Genomic DNA, 22,388 nt, shown 5'->3' on the forward strand with positions numbered 1-22,388 from the left:
GAAGTAAAACTAGATTTACCATACTATTTATCCTAATTTATAATTTGTTATTCCTACTGGATTTGTGTAAAAATTAATTTTGTAACCTTTTACATTTAATAATTAATTTTATGAATTTTTTGTATGGTATCGGTATTTATATTTTACATTTTTATTCTATGTGTAAGTAAATTTTTATGATATTATAAATTAGGCCATTCCTCGGGTGCAATTATATTAAAGATACATATTAGTTTTTATGATGGTACAAAATTTGTTATCGATATTAATGGTTTAATTGTATAATGAAGACTTTGATTTGTACCTGTCGAGCATCATTTGTTATTACATGTTACTTTTATTTTATCATAGTCATTAAAATATTATATTTTTAGTGTAAGATTTTATATATTTAAGTGTAGGATTATGCCATATCGTTTTCAATATGCAAAGACTGAATTTTAAATACATATATGGATATATTTTTAATTGGGGTTTTATTTTCTTAAGTAAAACTTCTGATGGTTGCAAATGAGTAAATAGACAAAGACCAAGCGAGAATTGTTTGTTGAAAATGCTGAAAACATTGTAAGTTGTGTGAAAATTGTGTTATAGATACTTTCAAAATTTATATTTATTATATACAAGTATGATATACTTTTATATTATGTATATAAAAGATTACATTTTATAATAACTTTTTAGTGTAAAACTGACTAAATTATTATTTTTTAAATAATTACTATTTCATTCTAATTCTCTTATAGTCTCCTGTTTCACACTACTACTTGGAAAAGCTCCAACTTCCTTCAGCAAATCCATTTTATTGTTGAAGTATTCCCTAAACCACTCGATGTGATTAATCTTCTCCTGCACTGTCAAATAAGGATTCTTTGACAAACCGACACAAACCAATTCCATAAAATGTCTAACCGGTCCTTTCTCCGGACACCATCCCTCCAAATGTTTATCCATAAACACATGCTCTGTAAAACAAACACCATGCTCCTCCAAACCTTGTTCATTATCAATAGGAAACTTCCACAACTTTCCTTGCTCCGTCCACAAAATCATCTTTTGGAAATAGTTTTCAGGTGGTTGCATCACTGCTAGTTTTAATTCCCGTTGAGTAAGTGCTTCAGTTGTGTATAATAAATTTTCACAATTGTATTGTGCATCTTTTTGGAATATGTTTAAACCAACACCACCGAATAGTTCTACACGGTTGCCTGCACGTGGTGTGTGTTTTCTGGTGGAACGTTTGTCTTTGTATTGTTTGACTTGTTTGTTGTTGAGGGTTTTTTGGACGTATTGGGCACGAGTTGTGGGGATTTCTTGCTTTTTAGTTCTGTCTATCTTCATGCCTACGATTAGGTCTGTTAGATTTGTCATTGTGGTTTCTTCTTGATGTTTGTGGAGTAATAGTTTTGCTAGTAATTCTGATTCGGTGTGTTGTACATCACCACCTACATGCTTTGCGACTTCTTTAGTAGCCTTTACAATTTCAGTTGTCAAATCTTCAGGTAAGGCTTTGGTTTTTTCTTTTATGTCTTTCTTTTTAAATACTCTGGGAGTAGCTTTAGCGAATAGTTCCATTTCAGGTTTTTTGGGTGCTTCGTCTAACATAGCTTGTAGTAAGGATTTTAATTTTTCTTTTGAGTCATTACCTTTATTATCACAAAATTTTCTGTGAGATAACCTCAAATTTTGCAAAGCACTTTTGCATGCATTTTCAAGTAACAGAACTTTATTCATGGTGAAATAATTATTTATTAACTTACTTTCAATATTAACTGATTAATTACAGCCAATATATATGCATTTACATATAATTTAAATTAAATAACTTGACATTTCGTTTGTGGGCAAGTGCATGGTTGCCAATGAAATGTAATTGAAGGTTAGGTAGTTTTGATTCAAAATTTTAATTGTAGAAATAAGATAATTTTAGCAAATTTTACATAAATTGAGGTAAATAACAAAAGTAATAATTATGTTTTGAGTTGCAATCAATATTTAAAAAGTTTACAACCAAATGTACCAAATGTTTCAATCAACTTACAAGCAGAATACAAATTTAAATACTATTTTAGTAAATAGTAACACAACAATTATGATTATACACAACAATTGTGATTGTAAACTAATAAATATTAAGCAACATGTATTATTTTTGCTTCCTGAATGTTCTAAATAAAGTTTTAATAATAAGTTAATTTACCTTCATGACGTTTATCATACAGCATTGCAGCAATGCACTATTTAAAGATTCTAGAAAGCCCACAATAACACTAATTAACACTAACAATGATACAATAAATTAAATCAACACTTTAATTCTATATTAATGTAAATTTATTAATAACACAACATTTCAAAACTTTTTGTTGTGATATTTTGAACATGGCGCGACATATTGGTTTCGCCCAGTGGTTCTTAACTTTTAACCCAAATAATTATTGTGATATTCCAAAACCATATTGACACTGTACTGTTCAAGTATTCAATTATAAATTAAATTAAAATATATAATTATTCATATTTATATTTTCAATAATCACTTATAAAAGTTTGAAATAATATTTTTATATTTGAAAAACGTTTGAGAATCTCTACTCCAGTATGAACTTGTTCACAAATCGCTTGTCAATGGCGGCTTCTCCATTGTATTGAAATTTACGCTTGTAGTGCTATTTTCTTGTGTAGTAAAATGGTAATAATTAATGAATTACATAGTAAAACTTAAGATTTACGTTAAAGAAATGTAGTAGACGTAGTGCGTAAAATTTGTGCGTATTTTAATACTCGAGACACCCGTATTTATAATTATACAAGGTGTTACGTGGAGACATATACAAGCGTCCTAATGCAGATATATATTTATATATACATATATATCTCGATTAAATGCACAATCAATATTGGCTAAAAATACTTGTTGCAATAGCTAAAATTATATATACATCAAGTTTTTATTAGTAGTGTTGAAAGTTCTTTTTAATGATGACATTATGGATGCAACTCTAAATGTTTTTTTCCACTTGTAGATTATATTGATATAAAGCTGAATTGAAGTAAATAAAATCATGGCGAGCCCTTCGCCCCCAAAGCAGCCCTATGCCGCCTCCTCAGGTAAATGATAAATTATATATATAAAAAGATCTTAAAATAATAAATGGTTAGGAAATTTCTAGATGGTAATGAATTACTTGTTAGTTTACACATATACAGTAGAACCTCAATTAACCAGACTAATTGTTGTCGATAGAGGCATCCGGATAATCGAAAGTATGAAGAATAATGTTGTGTTTTTATTAAAAATAACAAATACATACATAGATATCAACAAAAATAATGTTTATTAAGAAATTGAAACTTTGTTATGTATGTACATATATTTTTTTCTTAGATTACATTACATACATATACTAAACTGCAGAATTAATCATGCAAAAATTACAATTGTAGGTATGTACATGCATATAAATTAGTCACTGTTGGTAGTCCAGATAATCGCAAATCCGTATAACCGAGGTCTGAATAATCGAGGTTCTGCTGTAATTGTTTTATATTGATAAAACTATTTTGTGCTTCGACAATTGTAATTTTCATATTTAAGTAGCTTATGCTTAGTTTGAAGCACTAATTCAAGCTAAATGTTTGTTATAATAATATGTTCTATTGTTGGTTTAATCCAAGAGAATATATACAATGTCTTTTATGTATAAATATATATTTTTTATATTTTTTTACCGGGCAATGTTGAGGGAATTGGAATGAGCCTCCCGGGTTCAGATATTATATAGAGTTTTAGATAATAATAATATCTTATGCATATAATATTTACGGATGGATTTTAACTAGAACTAATAAATTTCTATTCTATTTTTATTCTTAATAAAAGGGTTGAAAGTTTTCAATAAGTTACAAAATTAAAGTAAACTCGTACAGCAGTATAATTCCATTTTTAATATAGAAAATTATCCAATTTAAAATAAAACTTTCTATCTGAATATACATTATACAAATATTATTTATGAATAAAGAATTTGAAATAATATTTTTGCCTTATTCTTGGCACGAAGAATCTTTGTTTGATTAATTATTTTTATTAAGACAATCATGTTAATATCTTTTATGAAAAAAACAGTATTTAAGTAGTTCAGTTGATTTTACCAAACTTCTGTCGAGTTTGTAAAATTTTAATAAATCCATTTAATAAAAATTGAATTGAATTGATAATCTTATGCAATTTTTAAGGAATCTTATGAACTTAATGATCATTATATAAATTATTATCATACATGATAAATTGATGAAGTTTGTTCATTTTTATTTAATATAAAATACAGAAATAACATTTTCATATACTGGAGAGCATTTCCATAAATATCTTCTTTGTTCAATTTTATGGTTGTGCTTACAATGTCTGTATTAATGCTTCGAGTTATTTATTTTGATAATTAAGTGGTTTTAATTAAAAATCAATACTTAACAATTGAATGATGATTTTATTAGAAATCGATATTTTTTGTACACTTTTGTTTTTGTATATAAACTCATAACATGCTCAATCTAACTTGGGGCTAATTTGCTCCATATACATTTATAATTTAATTATATATACATTACATTACTTAGTACATCATACAATTTTTATTATATTTTTTTTTTTACCAGGCTCCAAGTCCTATGGGACCACCCTCACAAAGTCCGGCACCACCGCCTTCTCCTCACAGTCCTTACAGCCAAGGTCCTCCACCACCGCAGCAACAACAGCAACAAGGGCCTCTGCAACAGCAGGGGCCACCTCCACAACAAATGGGACCAAATGGAATGGGACCGCAAGGGCCACCTCCAAATGGAGGACATATGGTTCCACCACATCCACAACAGTTCGGAGCTCCTCAGCATCCTAATATGCCACCAGGTAAAAATAACAGAATTATAAATAGACAAATAAATAATTAATATTGTTTTTATATATACTAGATGACCCGGCAGACATTGTCCTGCACCCACGTCTACGATTCAAATGTTTCAAATTTTTCAATATCCTGTCCTATACTATTTAATGCCCTATTTGATGTCCTGCCTTTGTGATTCATTTATGGCCTTAACATAAGTATATGAAATTTAGAAAAAAATAATATAGTATCTGTGGTAAAAGAATAAATATTTGATTTTGGAATAACATTTGATTTTATCACACAACATAATTGTTTCAACAATTCAGTCTATAATTTTTATAATCTCATACGATATATTAGTTGCTTTTTGGCAATTATAATTTATAGAGTACATTTTTCTTACTAATAATTTAATAAACATTATTGTTTATGTTCAAATCTTAGGTGAATTAATTTGTAAAATCCAGTTCTTATGTGCACTATTCAGTCTAGATCAATTTGCTAAATATTTTTTTGTATTGTTAAATAATTTAGTAAAGTAAACCAAAATGGAAATGCATTAGTTTAAAAAAATAATGTATATGCAATTGTGGACTTATTGCGTTATTTATTAAACTGAATTATATAATTTCATCTGCCAAACATATGAACTGTTGACTACATCTTATATTATTTTAATTTCTGGCTCATCTCATCTGCTTTTTGGCAATAATAATGTAGACATTCAATTTTTCCTATTCATTATCATATATATATTATATTTTAATATTGTCCTAGCCTATAAGTGAATTGAAATGTTTGGCAGATGACAGTTTTCATTTGTTTTCCAAGCCAAGCAATGCCTTGAATATTTTCAATGCCAAACAATGATAAGCATTGTTTTGTAATATTTTCTATTTAATTCTGCAATCTAATTATATTTCTATAATTCAAAAAATTCTAAAAAAAAATCCTTAACAAACTTCAGAAAGATTTATCAAAATTTGACTAATCGTTTAGGAGGGTTATCCTTTCATACAACACTACAGAATAATTTTACATATGATATATATATATATATATATATATATATATTATGAGAACAGTTATATAAAAAATAATTTTATATAAATACATTAATAATATTTTGTATAGAATTATATTTGTGTTTTTTATGATTTTTAAATTAATTTTTTTTTACAATCATATTGGTAACAAAATTCAAGAAATGTATTTACCCATATATTTTACAATTATTATTATTATTATTACAGGTCATCCTGGCGGTCCAATGGGTCCGGGACAACCTCATCCAGGAATGCACGGCATGCCGCCTCAAGGACCACCTATGGGCTATCATCCGATGCCTCAACATCCTAATCAGGTAATTATATGTTAAATTATAATTATAGAAATTTAATATTATATTTTTGAAATTAACAGTTCAGTACAGTTGAGAGAATATTATTATTATCAAGAGATTTTGAGTTTTATTATTTAATAATTTCTTCAGCTTTCTTCAGAATTTTAGAAATTGTTAAATAGCGAAAGATTGTATTTATAAGATTGTAAATAAAATTTAAAATATTGTTGATTGAAAATCATTTTGTACACAACATATTAAAAAGTTGAGCTTAAAATATAAAAAACGTAGTGTTAAAATTCTGAAAAACAACATAAATATATTTAATAACATATTAAATTTTCAACTCTAATATTTCTAACTGTTTCAAGCTTTCTTGATCATTTTGTTTATTATCATTCTATAAATTACATCACCATACAATTATTATTGATTACGGCTTGCTTATGAATAAATAAATAAATAAATAGATATAATTAACCCTTCGTGAAGTTAAAAAAATGCCAATTGGCAATCAAAAATGATCATTGGACATGGACCAAATTGTCAGATATTTTAGTTTAAGATTTAGTTTTATTCTGCTCTAAAAAAAATATTTATCTATCTTTTACCTAGGGGCCAAGTCCAGGGCCAATAGGTCCACCACCTCCACAAGGACCTCCTCAAGGTCAAGGTCCGCCCATGCAGCACGGTCCTCCGCCTCCGCACCACCAGCAACCGCCTCCCGGAATGCCTCCAGGACCACCAAATGCACCACCTCAACAACAGGGACCGCCAGGACCTCCTGGACCAGGGGTTCCACCTCAGCAACAAATGCAAGGACCACCGATGCCACCACAAGGAGGTGGTCCTATGCCTCCACAGCAGGGCGGCGGACCGCCTCCTCCTCAAGGGGGCCCTCCACCACCGCAGGGACAGGAGAATTTGAGCGCTTTGCAGAGGACTATTGATACTATGGAGGAGAAAGGATTACAGGTAATAAGTGATAGGAATTTGTATATATGTGTATATATATATATATATATATATATATATATATATATATTATTATGTATATATATATATATATTATTATGTATATATTATATATATATTGCAATTTTGTGTTATTTTTTTAAAAATTTATTTGTATGGTGAGTTTCATTACATTTGTTTTATTCTATGATTGTTTTTCATATATACTTTTCATATACATTGTTTCTACTTATTTTTGTCTGTAATTATGTATCTTTTATATTATTTTTTTTATATTGTTTTAATTTGTAACCCTGATATATTTATTTGTAGCACTGAAGATGGGTCAAATCTGGACCCGAAACGTATGTTCTCTTAATTAAAACATTTTGCATTAAAACTGTTTTTTTAATTATTGGATGGATGCCCAAGAAACAATTTTTATCATATATATGTTTATATATACACACACATATATATAATACTAATGACCATTGATTCATTTTTTTTGTATTTTTAACTCCCCGAAGAAGAAGTTTATGTTTTTTGTATTTTTTGCATTTTATATAAATACATAAAAAATATTTTGAAATATGAAAACATAAATATTGTTATATTGCCTGAAATATTTACATTTTAAATCTAATTCATTTAATACTGTCATCATATTAATTAAAAATATTTTATTATTAGTTATTAGCATAAATGGTTTTAATTATATTAAAGTATTTTTCTTTAATTCTCCTATTAGGAAGATCCACGTTACGGTCAACTTCTGGCCTTGCGAGCTAAGTACGGTCCACAAGATCCTTCAAAACAACCTTTCAGTCAGAATCAGCTCGTGCAATTAAGGTAAATATATACTCTTAATATTATTAAACATTTAGGACTTAGGCTAGCACAAACTTGATATCAGGCAGCATGATAGCAAATTTTCACTTTTGGTTATACATATAGATAGTTTATAGATCACAAATATAATCTCAAGGAAAAATGGTGATTTGAGGGCATTTCTGTCTATAAAAAAAATTATATAAAATATAATGTAGAATATAGTATAAAAAAGATATAACGGATATCCAAAAAAATAATAATGGCTGTTGATGATTATAATAATCGCAAAAAAATCGAAAATGAAAATTTGTATTAATCTTTACGTTTCAGAGTTTTCTGAACATTTTGGCATACCTTAGAAAAAATGGATGTATGTGTGTGTATGTGCGGATACAATTTTTGTTGACGATTTTGGGAACACCGATCACCCGATTTGATTCCTACTGATAAAGAGACGTGCTGATTAGTTTTGGCAAAGGCAGGTCTAGCCGTTTCGGAGATATGGGACAAAAAGTGTCAAAAAATGTATTTCAGTTTTTGAGAGAGCGGAGCGTCCAATTTAAATAATTCAAAAAAACATTTTACTTGTATTGAAGAAATGAACAACTGGTGAAATTTTTGTAAAGGCAGTTTCAGCGTCTTCGGAGATCCAATAAAAAAATAAAAAATATTGTCATTTGGCAGTCAAAAATGATCATTAGACATATGCACATCGTATTATCAGATATTTTATAAAAATTATAATAAGTACAATTTTTGTGTACATTTATATGGGTTCCGTACCAATGTTTACACACTTTAGACGACTACGCGGCGCTTACGCGCTTTTATATTTTGACTCCAAATCAGCTATGCAGAGCGATTGCTTAAAAAAATGTTCAAAATTTTCGAAACAAATCAAAATACAAAAAAATTCAAAATATAAAAAATCTCGATTTCTCAAAAATCTAATTTTTCAAAGTTTTGCACAGTTTTTTTTTTTTAATTTAGTTTTTGGTACGGGAAGTTCCAGCAATTTGCCTTAAGGCACGATGTCATACATCATTAGTTATGTTTATAATAATGACTATATAACACATTTGTATTTGTTGCCAAATGAACATTTTGTTTGCAAAACATTTTATTTGCAAAAATGGGAATTCCTACAAGTCTATTCTTTCTTTCAGAGGTCAAATAATGGCATACAGAATGTTGGCCAGGAATCAACCATTGAACCAGCAACTTTTGTTATCCGTCCAGGGTAAAAGACCAGACGGAGTAAATCCTCCGCAATGTCCGACACCTCCAAGCAGCCCGTTTCAACCTGGACAGTCTGGACAACCTCCGGCACAGGTAATCATCAACAATTGAATTCATATGTGCATTTATTTCTTACACAAAAAATAAATGGATTATTTGAAAACTTTGCGCCAAAATAAATAATAATGTTTTTTAACGTATTGCTCTACAGCACTTTGATATACATATTTGAAACTTATTATTGATCGGTTGAAATACGTTATTAGTTAATTTTTTTTTATATTTCACATACATTCATAGTAAACAAATGATTTATTAGCTAAACTTATTTAAATAGAAATTATCTACATTTTAACGTCAATATAAAATTTGGACGTCATTTTTTTATTTGTATGCATATTTATATTTTATGAACATAATTTTTCAATTGTTTCATTAACCCTCTCCATTAACTCTGCTCTCCATGCGAGCAAGACGCTCAAGAATTTGTTACACAAAATAATTTATAAAGATTTCTCACTTATCAATAAAAATAAAAAGAAAAGCTACATTAACAAATTATAATTGTCAATAATCTGACACTAAGTTAGAAGCAAAAGTTGACACTCTGTATGTCCAAAGATAGCACCAATAATAAACTAGTTGGTATTGGTATTTAGCCTTGAGGCAAGTTACATGAACTTCCCGATATGTGTAAATAATCGACTTAATCCATAAAAACTGAATTAAATTATGAGGAATTAAAAGTATTCAGAGTGGATTTATTACACATAATTGAAAATCGAACACATTACCCTGTCGGAGCCTTTTCTGAAAGCACATTCTCAAAAATCAATAATTTTTATAACTGAACCAGTTTTCGCAGGACTTTATTGGTTTAGTACGTACTTTAAGACCAAGTACTCTATTGTTATACCATGTAAATCGTCTGATTTTAATTTTAACAAACGTCAAAAAACCTACTCATTTTCTCAAACTTTGATGAATTTTAAAAATTAAACTACTTGTTGTAAGGCCCTAATATTTCAGTATGTTCTATAAGACCTTGTTATATATAGCCAAGAAAAGTTTCATAACAATCGGCTTAAATTTTTGTTTCAACAGTTAATTACAAGAAAACGGCTCGGTAGATTTTCACCTAAAACTAATCAGTATCATTCCCAACCAATATCTTTCGAATGGTTTTTGATTTTCTAAAATTGTTTCGGTAGTATGAGCTAAAATGTGGGCAAAACTGACAAACGCTAGTCCCTATCGAGATACATGAAATGGCTTTAAAATTTTTGAAATCGGTCCAGCCGTTTTTGAGGAAACGGCAAAAAATCTATTTACATACTTTTTCCAAATGTTGGTCTCATTCGATTCAGAATGGCTTGAAACGTTAAGAAAACATTAAATTAGCGAATCGGATTTTTTTATAAAAACATAAACTTCTCCTTCGGGAAGTTAAGATAGAATCATAGCATTCTAGATCCTCCCCCCACTAATGTCGCAAAAAATGTGGAGGTATTTTATTAAATACTATACACAGGTCAAACGTCGAAGTCTAGGATACGTTTTTGATGTCGATTTTTTTCTTACGTCGTCTATAGACGAAACTTGCACACACGCCTATTGTAGACACCTTTTTCGAAAGGGTTAATGAAACTATTTAAAAAATCTACAGCTATCAAAATAAAACTTTGACGTATTATGATTTTGATAATATGTACTTTTATATTACTTAAATTGGTTGATTTATTTTGATGACATTGTTCATCAAAATATTGTATTTCCATTCTGTGACAACTTCTGTGTCTACTCGTAAAAAACATTGTGGATGTCGTTTAAAAAAAACAAGAGTGTAAATATAACCCAATATAACATTTATCTATCTATAACCATTGTGTCTCACAACCATGTCACTAACACTTTTGTCTGTCTTTGTGTGTGTCCTCCTATCTGTCCACGTGGTGTTCCCTTTCTTGTGGGTTTTATGTGTCGTTATCCTTCACTTTCCATCGCACAAAAGAACGGAGCTCCCCAATCGCAGCAGCAGCAGCCTCCTCCGCCTAATCAGCAGCAGCAGCAGCAGCCTGGTGGACCGCCGCCTCCTGGTCAGAACGATCCTTCGAGAGGCGGTCCTCCGCCTCCTCCGAATGTTGGGGGTCCGCCGATTTCTCTTCAGCAGGGGCCTCCTCCTATGGCCCCTCAACAGCAGCAGGGCCAGGGACCTCCGGGGCCTGGACAGGGACCTGGGCCTGGTCAGGGGCCGCCTCCTATGCCTATGATGATGAATCAGGTAATAAGGGGAGGAGAATTCGGGAAATCTGTCTAGATAAATGATTGTTGAAAATTATAAAGGGTCATAAATACATTAAATAATATTTAAAAATCTATTGAATAAAATGTCTCTCCACAAAGTACACACAGAATAACAATTGAACCACAATACAATTGTGCATTATCCTTGATGCTAATTAAAAATTAGTCCAAACAACCGCACTACCCGAAAATTTGGAACAAAAAGTTTTCACTTTTTCATTGACTAACAAATAATTATTTAACAATATTTGTTAATGATAATATATTCCACACCGATGCGAATAGAACTGTATTATTTGTTTGTCGATATCTTTTACAGTTTCGTCAAAAAACGACTTTGAAAGAAGGCGCCACTTTCACACGTTTTCAATGATATCTCGGCCAAATGATGAGCTACGGATTTGAAATTTGGTATATCGGATTTTCTCGAAAATACCTATAAAATGGCATCAAAATCATTGAAATACCAGGGTGGGGCCAATTCTGTATGGAAACTCGATCAGACCCTTTATTTACATTTCTTTGATGTCGAGGGTATTTAATATGACACTTTCAATGTCTTAAAAAAATTATTTGCTAATGTCGTTAATATTTTAATCAAAAACTTTATAAATATCAATAAAAAATTATACTAGCATCTATATCAGCGTCTTGGAATAATTTTAATAAATCTTTTTTATCATATGGATAGGCATCATTCCTTTATTTTCTTTTGTAATTTAATCAAAATTATCTATCTAATCTTAATAGTATTTGTAGCCAAAATTTGAAAAAAAAGAGTGCGCGTAAGGTTCACACGTGATTGAAGTAAAACTTATTTGCTATTGTACGAGATGGCATTTAAGTAAAAATAAATACATTATATAACAATTTTGAATAATGTTTATTAGTAATAAGGTAACACTCTCGTGATGCACACATTTATTAGTGTCAATCATTATATATATTTATATAATGATAAATTATAAATTATATATTTATAATAGCATTAAAAATATGTATAATATTTAAAAACAATAATGTAATTAAAGTCATACTTCAAATGTGACATGATCGGTTTGTCATTGTAATTAGCATTTACGACTTGAATCTTAATTAGAGAAATGAAGTAATTACTGATTAATAAACTCTATAATATTCGTTCACACAGTGGATTATGTTAAACGACGCCCAAACAAATATTGTTTTCGCAACTTCACTCATAATGTAATAATTGTGTTTGAAGAACTTCAATAATTAAAATTGACATACATTCATTGACTGCTTGTATTTTTTTTTACCTTTTCGCTGGCGATATAATCTCATTCTTTGAACAGCTGTAATATCTGTCTTGCCTAAAAAGTATTTTCTATTATAATAACTTCAAAGATTTATAGAAATTACGAATAATATAGAAATAATTTCTAATCAATAAACTTACATTCAATACACGGCACAAATGCTTAATTTGTTTTATTATTTTCAAGGAACAGGGTAAAGTATTCTTCTGATTCGGGCATTTTTCATTAAATCAACATTTGTACTAATCACAACGACTAATCACAATCGACCCGTATAGAAATGATCTCATCGAGAGCGAATGACGAACAGTTGAGGCGTAACGGACTTCCGTTGCATTTGTACGAATTTACACACTAGTCGCGCCTAAAGAAGTTTTACTTCAAAAATTCTATTATAATTTATTTATTTCTAGACAGATTCACAATTCTTTCACCATATACTCTGATTTCTAATCTTTGCATCCGCAATATTTATTTAATTAATTATATTTTAATTTTCAGGTTCTCATTATATTTCTTTGTAGCTCCTCCTGGCTTTTTAGATCCTTATTGTCCTTTTTGGTATCCCTTGTAGTGCTTTGCATGTTTTTTTTTTATTTGTTATATGTTGAATTATGTACTAACAAGGGAAATACTAACGATGCCCTTAAAATATTACAGGCCTGTGAGAAGTTGCATTATTATAAATTTTAAGCTTTACTAATGCCAAATGTAAATTCTGCAGTACCTTTTGAAAGAAAGATTGTTTTATTTTATTATTATTTTCTGGAATTCATGGATTTTTTATTATAATCGACAGAAAGATTATGTAAAAGTTGTGAATTTTTTATTATATATATTTATGTTCTCAGCTTGTGCAACTATTTATTATAATTCTGCTTATAATTATATAACTAATTGCTGCTTAATTTCTCGCAATTGTTAAAACTTATGAAATTAGTTTTGTAATGCTTTATTAAAATTAGTCAACAGTGTCCATAGATAAAAGAAGTGTAAATAGATCATAAACTCGGCGATTATTTATAATTCTTTCCGCAATCTACAGAGTCGCTAATATCTGTAGCACGTAAATTTACCCGTGGTTTTAACTATAGATCAGATTTATACAAATATATAATATAGAAAAAATAACCCAGACGAAAAATGAGGACGAAATATTCAAATACGTGGTCTGTTCAAAAAGTACCCGGAATTACTAATAATTAAATTTCGCGGGTCTGGAGTGTCTGATTGTCAAAATTTTTTTTTTATTGTGTTGGTATACATGCCCCTAAAGTATGATGAAATTTTCAGCTATATTCACTGTTTACTTTGTCTGTGGTAGTCGCTAAGGTTCGACGTGTTTTTCTGAGCTCGGCGATTTTTACAATGGAAGAATTGAAAAGTCAAAGAATTTGTATTAAATTTTGCGTAAAAAATGAAATAAAGTGTTGCAAAGTGCAAAAATTCACCAGATATGGCTCCGTGTGACTTTTTCCTATTCCCCAAAGTTGAAGAGACCCATGAAAGGACGGCGGTTTTCCTCGATTGAAGAAAATCGCTGAGAGTGCTCAAGGACATATCAAAAAGTGAATATCAAGGGTGCTTCGAAAATTGGAAAAAACGCTGGCATAAGTGTATTATATCTGGGGGGGACTACTTTGAAGGGGACCACATTAATGTAGACGAATAAATAAATATTTTTTTGAAAAAACAACAATTCCGGGTACTTTTTGAACAGACCACGTATGTTTTTACAAAAATATATTTAAAAAAAATTGTGACTGTATTATGATAAGAGAGCCAGTTCTTTAAAAAGAGTGAAATTGAGCACAGTAGATCCTCTGTTGACTGTGGAAAGCACTAAAACAGTGTAAAGAACATTTGTTCTATCATTACCCCCTCTATGATGACCTAATTTTATAATAAATCATAGAAAGCATGAGAAATCTTATTTACTACTTCTAACTACTTATTTATTATTAAAATTACATAATTCTATTACCTTTTTCTCCAGGGTCCGCCACAGATGCCAGGTCAACCTCCAAACAGCCACCAGCCTCAAATGATGCAACCAGGAATGCCTCCTCAGCAAAGAATGATGGGACCCCATCAGCCGATGGGACCAGGGCAACAACAAATGGCACCTGGACAACCAGGAGCACAGCCTGTGGGACCCCCGACACAAAAACAGAACAGGATCACCACTCTTGCTAAACCTGTCGGGCTGGACCCTGTTTTGCTGCTTCAGGAGAGGGAAAACAGGTCAGGAGGGAAAGGGTCTTTGGGTAAAAATGTTTTGGTTGTGCAGTTTTTGATGTTGGAATTTTTTTTGTAGAGTTGCTGCACGCATAGCTCATAGGATTCAAGTTTTGAGCAACTTGCCGACGACTATGCCGGAAGATTTGCGCCTACAAGCTCAAATCGAGCTTCAAGCTTTACGTGTCATCAATTTCCAAAGACAGTTGCGCAGTGAGGTACATATTTAAATAATAATATATATATATATATATATATATAATATATGAGTGAGTTCTTGAGGGCGATACACCAAACCAGTTTGATGTATCGCCCTCAAGAACTCACTCATATATTTCAACATCAAAATTAACTACTAAATCATATATATATATATATATATATATATATATATATATATATATATATATATATATATGATAAAATTGTTTCTTGGGCATCCATTCAATATTTAAAAAACAGTTTTATTGAAAAATGTTTTTATTAAGAGAACATACGTTTCGGGTCTAGATTTGATCCATCATCAGTGCATACAAATAAATTTTAAAAAATAACACAAAGAACAACACAAAAAGCAACGAAAAAATAAATATGAAATAAAAAATTGAAAAGACGTCAAGTTATGAAAATTTCGAAAATTATAAAATTAAAATAAATAATATGTTTTATTATAAAAAAGCTTATTCCAAACGAACATGTTGTTAGTTTGGACACTGAGTTACGTGTCACACGTACGTATATTGCGTTTCAAGTTTTTCAGATTCTTTTTGGATTATGGATTTTGTGTATAATTATAATTAATACTACTAAGCTCATACAAAATTTTCAAATTTCTGCGAGGGGGAGATAGAAAATAAATTAAGTATTTCTTCTTTGGCCTGCTTTTTGAAAAGTTTCAAGTAACATTCGATGAATTAAAGTAAATTTAATAAAAAGTATATATGTAGAGCAGGGCGAGGCACAAAGGTCCAATTTGACTTTGAGCAAATATTAATTATATTTTAAAAATCAAGCCAATTATATCACAACAAATAACACATTTCAAACAAACAATTATCTGACTACGTTCAGTAAAACTGCCAGCTACTTCATCATTGTAGAAATGTGCTTTTTTGATGTCTTTCAAAAATTTGTTATCTGGACCTTTTTTACCCCATAGACAGGGTAACTTGGAACGGCCAGGTGGCAAACAGGCTTAATGTCTTATTTAAATTTTAAAGGTATTTTATAAAATAATTGCACTTTTAACTAATGCTAAAAAAACTACCAACGGAAGAAAATACTTTTATTATGTATTTTCAAAGAATCAAGGTTATAGCTAGTTATACATCTTTTCCCCCCTACTTTCAAATATTGTTATTAAACAATGCGTAAATTTACTGGTTTTTGTCACATTGGTGGTGGACCTTTTTAACCCCGGACCTTCACATATTACTATCTATTTTTCGATAAATTCTGGGAAATTATAACAGGGAAAATGTTATTCGACAAAATGTCCCTTTGAACAATACCAAATTTAGGTTTTGAATTTAAATGACATAAATAAAAAATAATATAACATAGAAAATGTTTTATAAATACCAATGAGCATATAATTATACAAATGAGATCTTTCATAGCTCCGTGCTTGAGAAAAATATATGCAAAAAAGTGCATTTTCATATTCACATTTAAAAAAAGTTGATATTTTGAGTTTCTAGTAACACTTGCGATCCATTTAATAACGTTTTTGTGTGCAAATATAACTATGAACAAAACTACATACTACAATTTAATAATAATTAAATAATATTCACGTAAAATATCTTATTAAACGTAATTGAACATCATCTATCAAAAACATTCGACATTTGACGTATTAGCCACCGTCTATTGTTTTATTTAAATTACGCTTCTACAAAAATGTTCAAATTAAAAATGTAAAGTTTGTACGCGAGTTTGAAGTAATATTTCACCTTTCCGACAACCTACTGATTAGCACGAATTTTTCAAGACTAAAATTGGCCAAATCGGTTTAGCCGTTTTCGAATTTTAGCAGATCATTTGATCGAGAGCTACATTTTTATATATAAGATATATACACGTATATATATATATATATATATATATATATATACTGAATTATAATTGTAGATTATTTATTATTACTTTTTCTGGTAGGTTAATATGTGTACAAGACGTGACACGATGCTGGAAACTGCTGTTAATGTTAAATCTTACAAAAGAACCAAACGTCAAGGTCTGCGTGAAGCCAGAGCCACTGAAAAGTTGGAGAAACAACAAAAAATGGAAGCCGAAAGAAAACGAAGACAGAAACATCAAGAATTTCTTTCTTGCGTACTGCAACATGGTAAGAAATTGATACATGATAAACATATTTATTTATTTAGTTAATCAATATATAATTAACATGAGTATTTTACATTTATAGGCAAAGATTTCAAAGAATTCCATCGTAACAATGTTGCAAAGTTGGGTCGTCTCAACAAAGCTGTTATGAATTATCATGCTAATGCTGAACGTGAACAAAAGAAGGAACAGGAACGTATCGAGAAAGAACGTATGCGCAGGTTAGTATTTAATACATGGCATAAAATAAAAAGTATTTTTATTACCAAACTAGATGTTTACAATTTTTTAATATAATATACTAATATTTACAGTTCACCTAAAAATAATAATTATTGTTTTTTAAATTACTCTTCACACCAAAATGCATATACATTTATAATATGCGCGATGTTAAATGTAGAATTGCTTTAAATAAAATGATGAGTCTCAATTCCCACACTATATTGAAAACTGAAATCTTTTAAACGGTATAACATAACTATAGCCATAACATAACACTGGTACTTCATGTTGGATTAAATTAATTTAATTTTTTATTATTTAAGATGGCCAAAATTGCATCTTAAACTTCTCCTAATCGATACCGTGAGGGACGAATTGTATGTATTTATCTTTACTCTCCCATTTGTTGTTTTAAATTAAATTTTTTCGAATTTAAAAAATATTGTGGAAAGACTAGTAAAAGATGCAAAGAAATTATATATTGAAAATTTAATATCCGAATCTTGTGTTGACGCCCCCTAAGGCGTGCGCTCGTTTTATTCGCATGCATCGCATTAAAGGTAGGACCGGCCCTGATTAATACTTAATTTCATATTTTAAGTGAATTAATTTGTCATATCCTGTTCATATGTGTATCATTCAATCTACCATACATATACTGTATTTTATATTATTTTAATTTCTGGCACATCTCAGCTGCTTTTTGGCAATAATAATGTAGACATTTTATTTTTTTCATTCATAATCATGAATTCATTATACATATCCTAATATTGTCTAGGCTCATAAGTAAATTGAAATTTTTGGCAGATGATAGTTTTCATTTGTTTTCAATGCAAACAATAACATGTCGTTTTTTGCATTTTTTTCCATTAATTTCTGCAATATTGCTTATACCTAGAAAATTTCCTTAACAAACTTCAGAAAGATTTATCAAAATCCGAATAATCGTTTAGAAGGAGTATACAGTGAGTGCTTTTCATTTATTATGAACTTTATATAATAGCAATAAAGTTCAAATTGATTCTACCATTTAGAATTTTTACCATTTTAGTATGAGAAAAAGAAAAGGGCTGTTTTTAGGGTTTTCCGGCAATTATTCGATTTTTTCTCGCCGTAAGACCTTGTTTGGGCTTCAACAAACATTTTAAAGAAAGAATTGGCCAAATTGGTTCAGGCGTTGTTGAGTTATGCGCTTACCAACGCATTTTGCGATTCATTTTTATATATAAGATATTGTTATATTTATTATGTTTTTTATCTAGGCTTATGGCTGAGGACGAAGAAGGTTACAGAAAAACTTATCGATCAGAAGAAAGACAAGCGTCTTGCATTCTTGTTGTCACAAACTGATGAGTACATCAGCAATCTTACGGAGATGGTCAAGAATCACAAAATGGAGCAGAAGAAGAAACAGATTGAGGAGCACAAGAGGATCAAACGGGTTAGTATATATATATATATATTTTTTTTATTATAATCGTCCAAAAATCGAAATTGAAAATTTTTGTATGTGTGTTTTGTATATCCGCATTTTTTCGTCCACGTTTTTGGGCGCACGGATCAACCGATTTGTATGGTTTAAAAAAACATTCGATTCCTATTGATAGGGAGAAGAGATGATTAGTTTTTGGCAAAGACAGGTCCCGCCATTTCGAAGATACAGAGCTAAATGTGCAAAAAATAGCAGTTTTTGAGTGAACTAAGCGTCCGATTTGAATGATCTAAAAAAATTTCTGCTTGTATTGACAAAACAATTGCTTTTGAGGATAAAAAAATTATTACATCTTTTTTTATTTTCCATAAAATATTTTTGTAATTTTGGATTAAAAATTCAAAAAATTACCCACGCTAAGCGCAGTCTAAGCGCCACTCTGGTACAAATGTTTACCAAAGTGCGTTTAGACCAGTGATTCCCAAAGTGGGCGCCAGCGCCCCCTTGGGGGCGCTGCGGCTATCCAGGGGGGCGGTGAAGGGCTTTGGATCATTTAGGGGGCGATGCTCAGTTGTAGGGGGCGCTTACAGCACAAAAGTAAAAAAAAATATTAATAATATTATATATAAATGAATGGTTAACATTGACACTGAAATATATAAAGATAATATTTTAGTTAAAATTATCCAAACATATATGACATAAACAATTTTATAATACATTAGTTAACAATACTACAAATCCCATTTTAGTAAAAAAAGATATTTTAATTTTTTTAGATGCCGACTTTGTCACTGTCGGCCCTGAATCATAATTTAAAGCTGACTTAAATCAAAATTGAAAATCTATCATTATTCTTAATGATGACACAATTAGAGATAATCATTAAATAGATTGAAAGGATCTGAAGCTTGTAAAACCAAATTTAATATTGCGACTTCTATCCCTTTGTCTCGTTCCGCGAACAATGTTGCAATCATAAAAATATATTACATAATTTACAATTACTCTACTGAGGTTATTAAAACTGAAATTTTTTAAATTGCCTTATTATTTACTACTTTAAAACTAAATTGGCATAGTCCAATTGCGCAATGCATCTGCCGCCAAACGAAAGTTATGATCTTTGCCAAAAGTTAAATATTTAAACGTGTATGCTCAAGAAATGGTACGCAAACAGAACCATAATTACAATAAGTTGATTTAAATTATTTTAATTTTTTATCAGAATTTTCTGAAAACGATGGTTCACACTTTCTTTGTGAGTCGACAATTTGTGTAACTTTTCAACGCTTTTAACTTCACCAAATTTTGTAAGAGATTCTATGATGGATATATGATTATTACTTGTCTTGCTATTATGTTTCAAGTTTATTACTTGTCTTGCTAATTATGTTTCTTTGATACCTACCTGTAACTGTCCACCCAAGTACCGTGTTTTGTAAAATAGCTTTATCGCAACCTAGAATAATTCTTTCTTTACTTAAAGTTTCAAAAAACGTATCAACACCTATCAACACATCTACTTCGCGCGGGATATTGAAGTGTGGATCCGAAAATCTTATCCATTAGGTTAGGAAGATTTAGTTCAGAAATTTAGATTCGCCGCGCGGGTGGACTAAGTATTTCCTTAAGCACAAAGGCATTTATATTTTTTACAAATGTACCATCTTCATTAAATATTTTTAAATTCATAAAATTATTCAATTTCATTGAAATTCCATCATCACCGTGGAGCTTAAGGCTTGTGGATTGAGATTTAACGCCCAATTTTGGGAATAGCGATTTTGATTTCGAAGATATTATTATACACTTTAAATTTCAAGTGCAATTACATAAGATTCTTCACAGCTATGAAAAGAAAGAAAGATGGAGATAATAACAAATGATGAATTGACATTTAAATTTTAAAATAGCTACCAACAATTCTGGCTGCAAAAAGAGATTCCGACGCCTTACCCATAAATTTGGTCTGTCATTGAAAAATTTCTTATTGCATTTTCGTCATCATACTTATATCATTAGTGAAGCGTCGATTCAGCTGTAACTAATTCATTAACAAAACAAAGAAACCGATTACTAATAGTCGATCGTGGCGACATAAGATTACTTTTGACGAAGATAGAACCGAAAATTGCTAAATTGGTAGCAGCACACGAGATTCATCCCTCACATTAAAATTATAATCTTTAATGTATCTTTATTATAAATATAGTTTTATAATTTTAAACTTTGATGTTATTTTACAACCTTCTTATGAAAGAGTAAAAGATTAATATTGATAACGTCCATTATTTTAATAAATAAATCAGCAAAACCTTTCCGTCAGCAGTGATGTACCAATTGCAATTGCATTTCATTACAAATATACCCGTAATATATCTGAAAAATTCAATATAGTGACTTGAGGGCCTAGAACATTTGAAATTCACTGATGGTGCAAACTTTTCTGAATGTTTTATGACTTACAAAATAGCGTACTCTATCAAAATTAGTTTCTTATTCGTCAATTTATCTTTTACAGATACAATAATTTTTATATACCTCATTAATTGCTGTTGATATGTAGAAAAAAATTAGGGGGGCGCTGAGTGATATTTTTTTTAGAAAGGGGGCGGTAGGCGAAATAAGTTTGGGAATCACTGGTTTAGACTATTTATGTACTGGAACACTTTTCCAATTTTGTGAAAACTATTGAAAAATGTGAAAATGCCGCCGAACTAAGCACAGTATAAGTGAATGTGTCGCACAGAATTATTAACTTCCCGAAGGAGAAGTTTATGTTTTCATAAAAAAATCCGAATGGCTAATTTTATGTTTTCTCGACGTTTCAAGCCATTCTGAATCGAATGAGACCAAATTTGGAAAAAGTATGTGTGTGTGTGTGTGTGTGTGTGTGTGTGAACAGATTTTTTGCCGTAAATCGACGTTTTCTCCAAAACGGCTGGAGCGATTTCAAAAATTTAAAAGCCATTTGATGTATCTCGATGAGGACTATCGTCTCTGAGTTTTGTGCGGCGATCGGCCGGGCCGTTTCTTTGTAAATTGCAGAAAAGTGAAAAATTTTTCGTCCACGTTTTAGCCCGCAATTCTGAATCGATTCTGAAAATTCAAAAACCATTCGATAGATATTGGTTGGGAATCGTGCTGATTAGTTTTTGGTAAAGATCGGCCGGGCCATTTTCTTGTAATAACGTTTTTAAAAAAAAAATTTCGACGATTTTTATGATTTTTTTTTTGACGGTAGATACCATAGTTTTCTAGGTCATACTAAAATATCACGGCCCTACGACAACTCG

The 22,388-nt window shown here is 30.2% G+C and overlaps 2 protein-coding genes across 2 annotated transcripts in view; one reads left to right on the forward strand and one right to left on the reverse strand.

Moving 5' to 3' along the window:
* Nucleotides 1-726: 726 nt before the first annotated feature.
* On the reverse strand, nt 727-1,856 carry LOC113388548 (28S ribosomal protein S31, mitochondrial-like). The gene has a single exon (XM_026625919.1). The coding sequence runs from the start codon at nt 1,732-1,734 to the stop codon at nt 727-729; it is 1,008 nt and encodes a 335-aa protein (XP_026481704.1). The 5' UTR covers nt 1,735-1,856.
* A 782-nt stretch (nt 1,857-2,638) lies between these two features.
* The window catches only part of LOC113387536 (ATP-dependent helicase brm-like), a 59,722-nt gene continuing 39,972 nt past the window's right edge, over nt 2,639-22,388 (forward strand). Inside the window, 13 exon segments of the mRNA XM_026624866.1 lie at nt 2,639-2,692; nt 3,027-3,111; nt 4,660-4,909; nt 6,143-6,252; nt 6,847-7,206; nt 7,937-8,037; nt 9,186-9,351; nt 14,839-15,086; nt 15,160-15,298; nt 17,241-17,430; nt 17,512-17,650; nt 18,920-18,950; nt 18,952-19,098. Of these exon segments, the coding sequence (XP_026480651.1) occupies nt 3,097-3,111; nt 4,660-4,909; nt 6,143-6,252; nt 6,847-7,206; nt 7,937-8,037; nt 9,186-9,351; nt 14,839-15,086; nt 15,160-15,298; nt 17,241-17,430; nt 17,512-17,650; nt 18,920-18,950; nt 18,952-19,098 (1,896 nt within the window). The 5' untranslated portion in view covers nt 2,639-2,692; nt 3,027-3,096.

This window comes from Ctenocephalides felis, unplaced genomic scaffold (genome assembly GCF_003426905.1).
Source record: "Ctenocephalides felis isolate EL2017-DRISC unplaced genomic scaffold, ASM342690v1 CF-g0.4_SCAFFOLD_03572, whole genome shotgun sequence".
Lineage (NCBI taxonomy): Eukaryota > Metazoa > Arthropoda > Insecta > Siphonaptera > Pulicidae > Ctenocephalides > Ctenocephalides felis.

Coding starts and splice junctions, on each gene's coding strand:
- LOC113388548 (XM_026625919.1), bottom strand. CDS start 1,734: ATGAATAAAGTTCTGTTACTTGAAAATGCATGCAAAAGTGCTTTGCAA.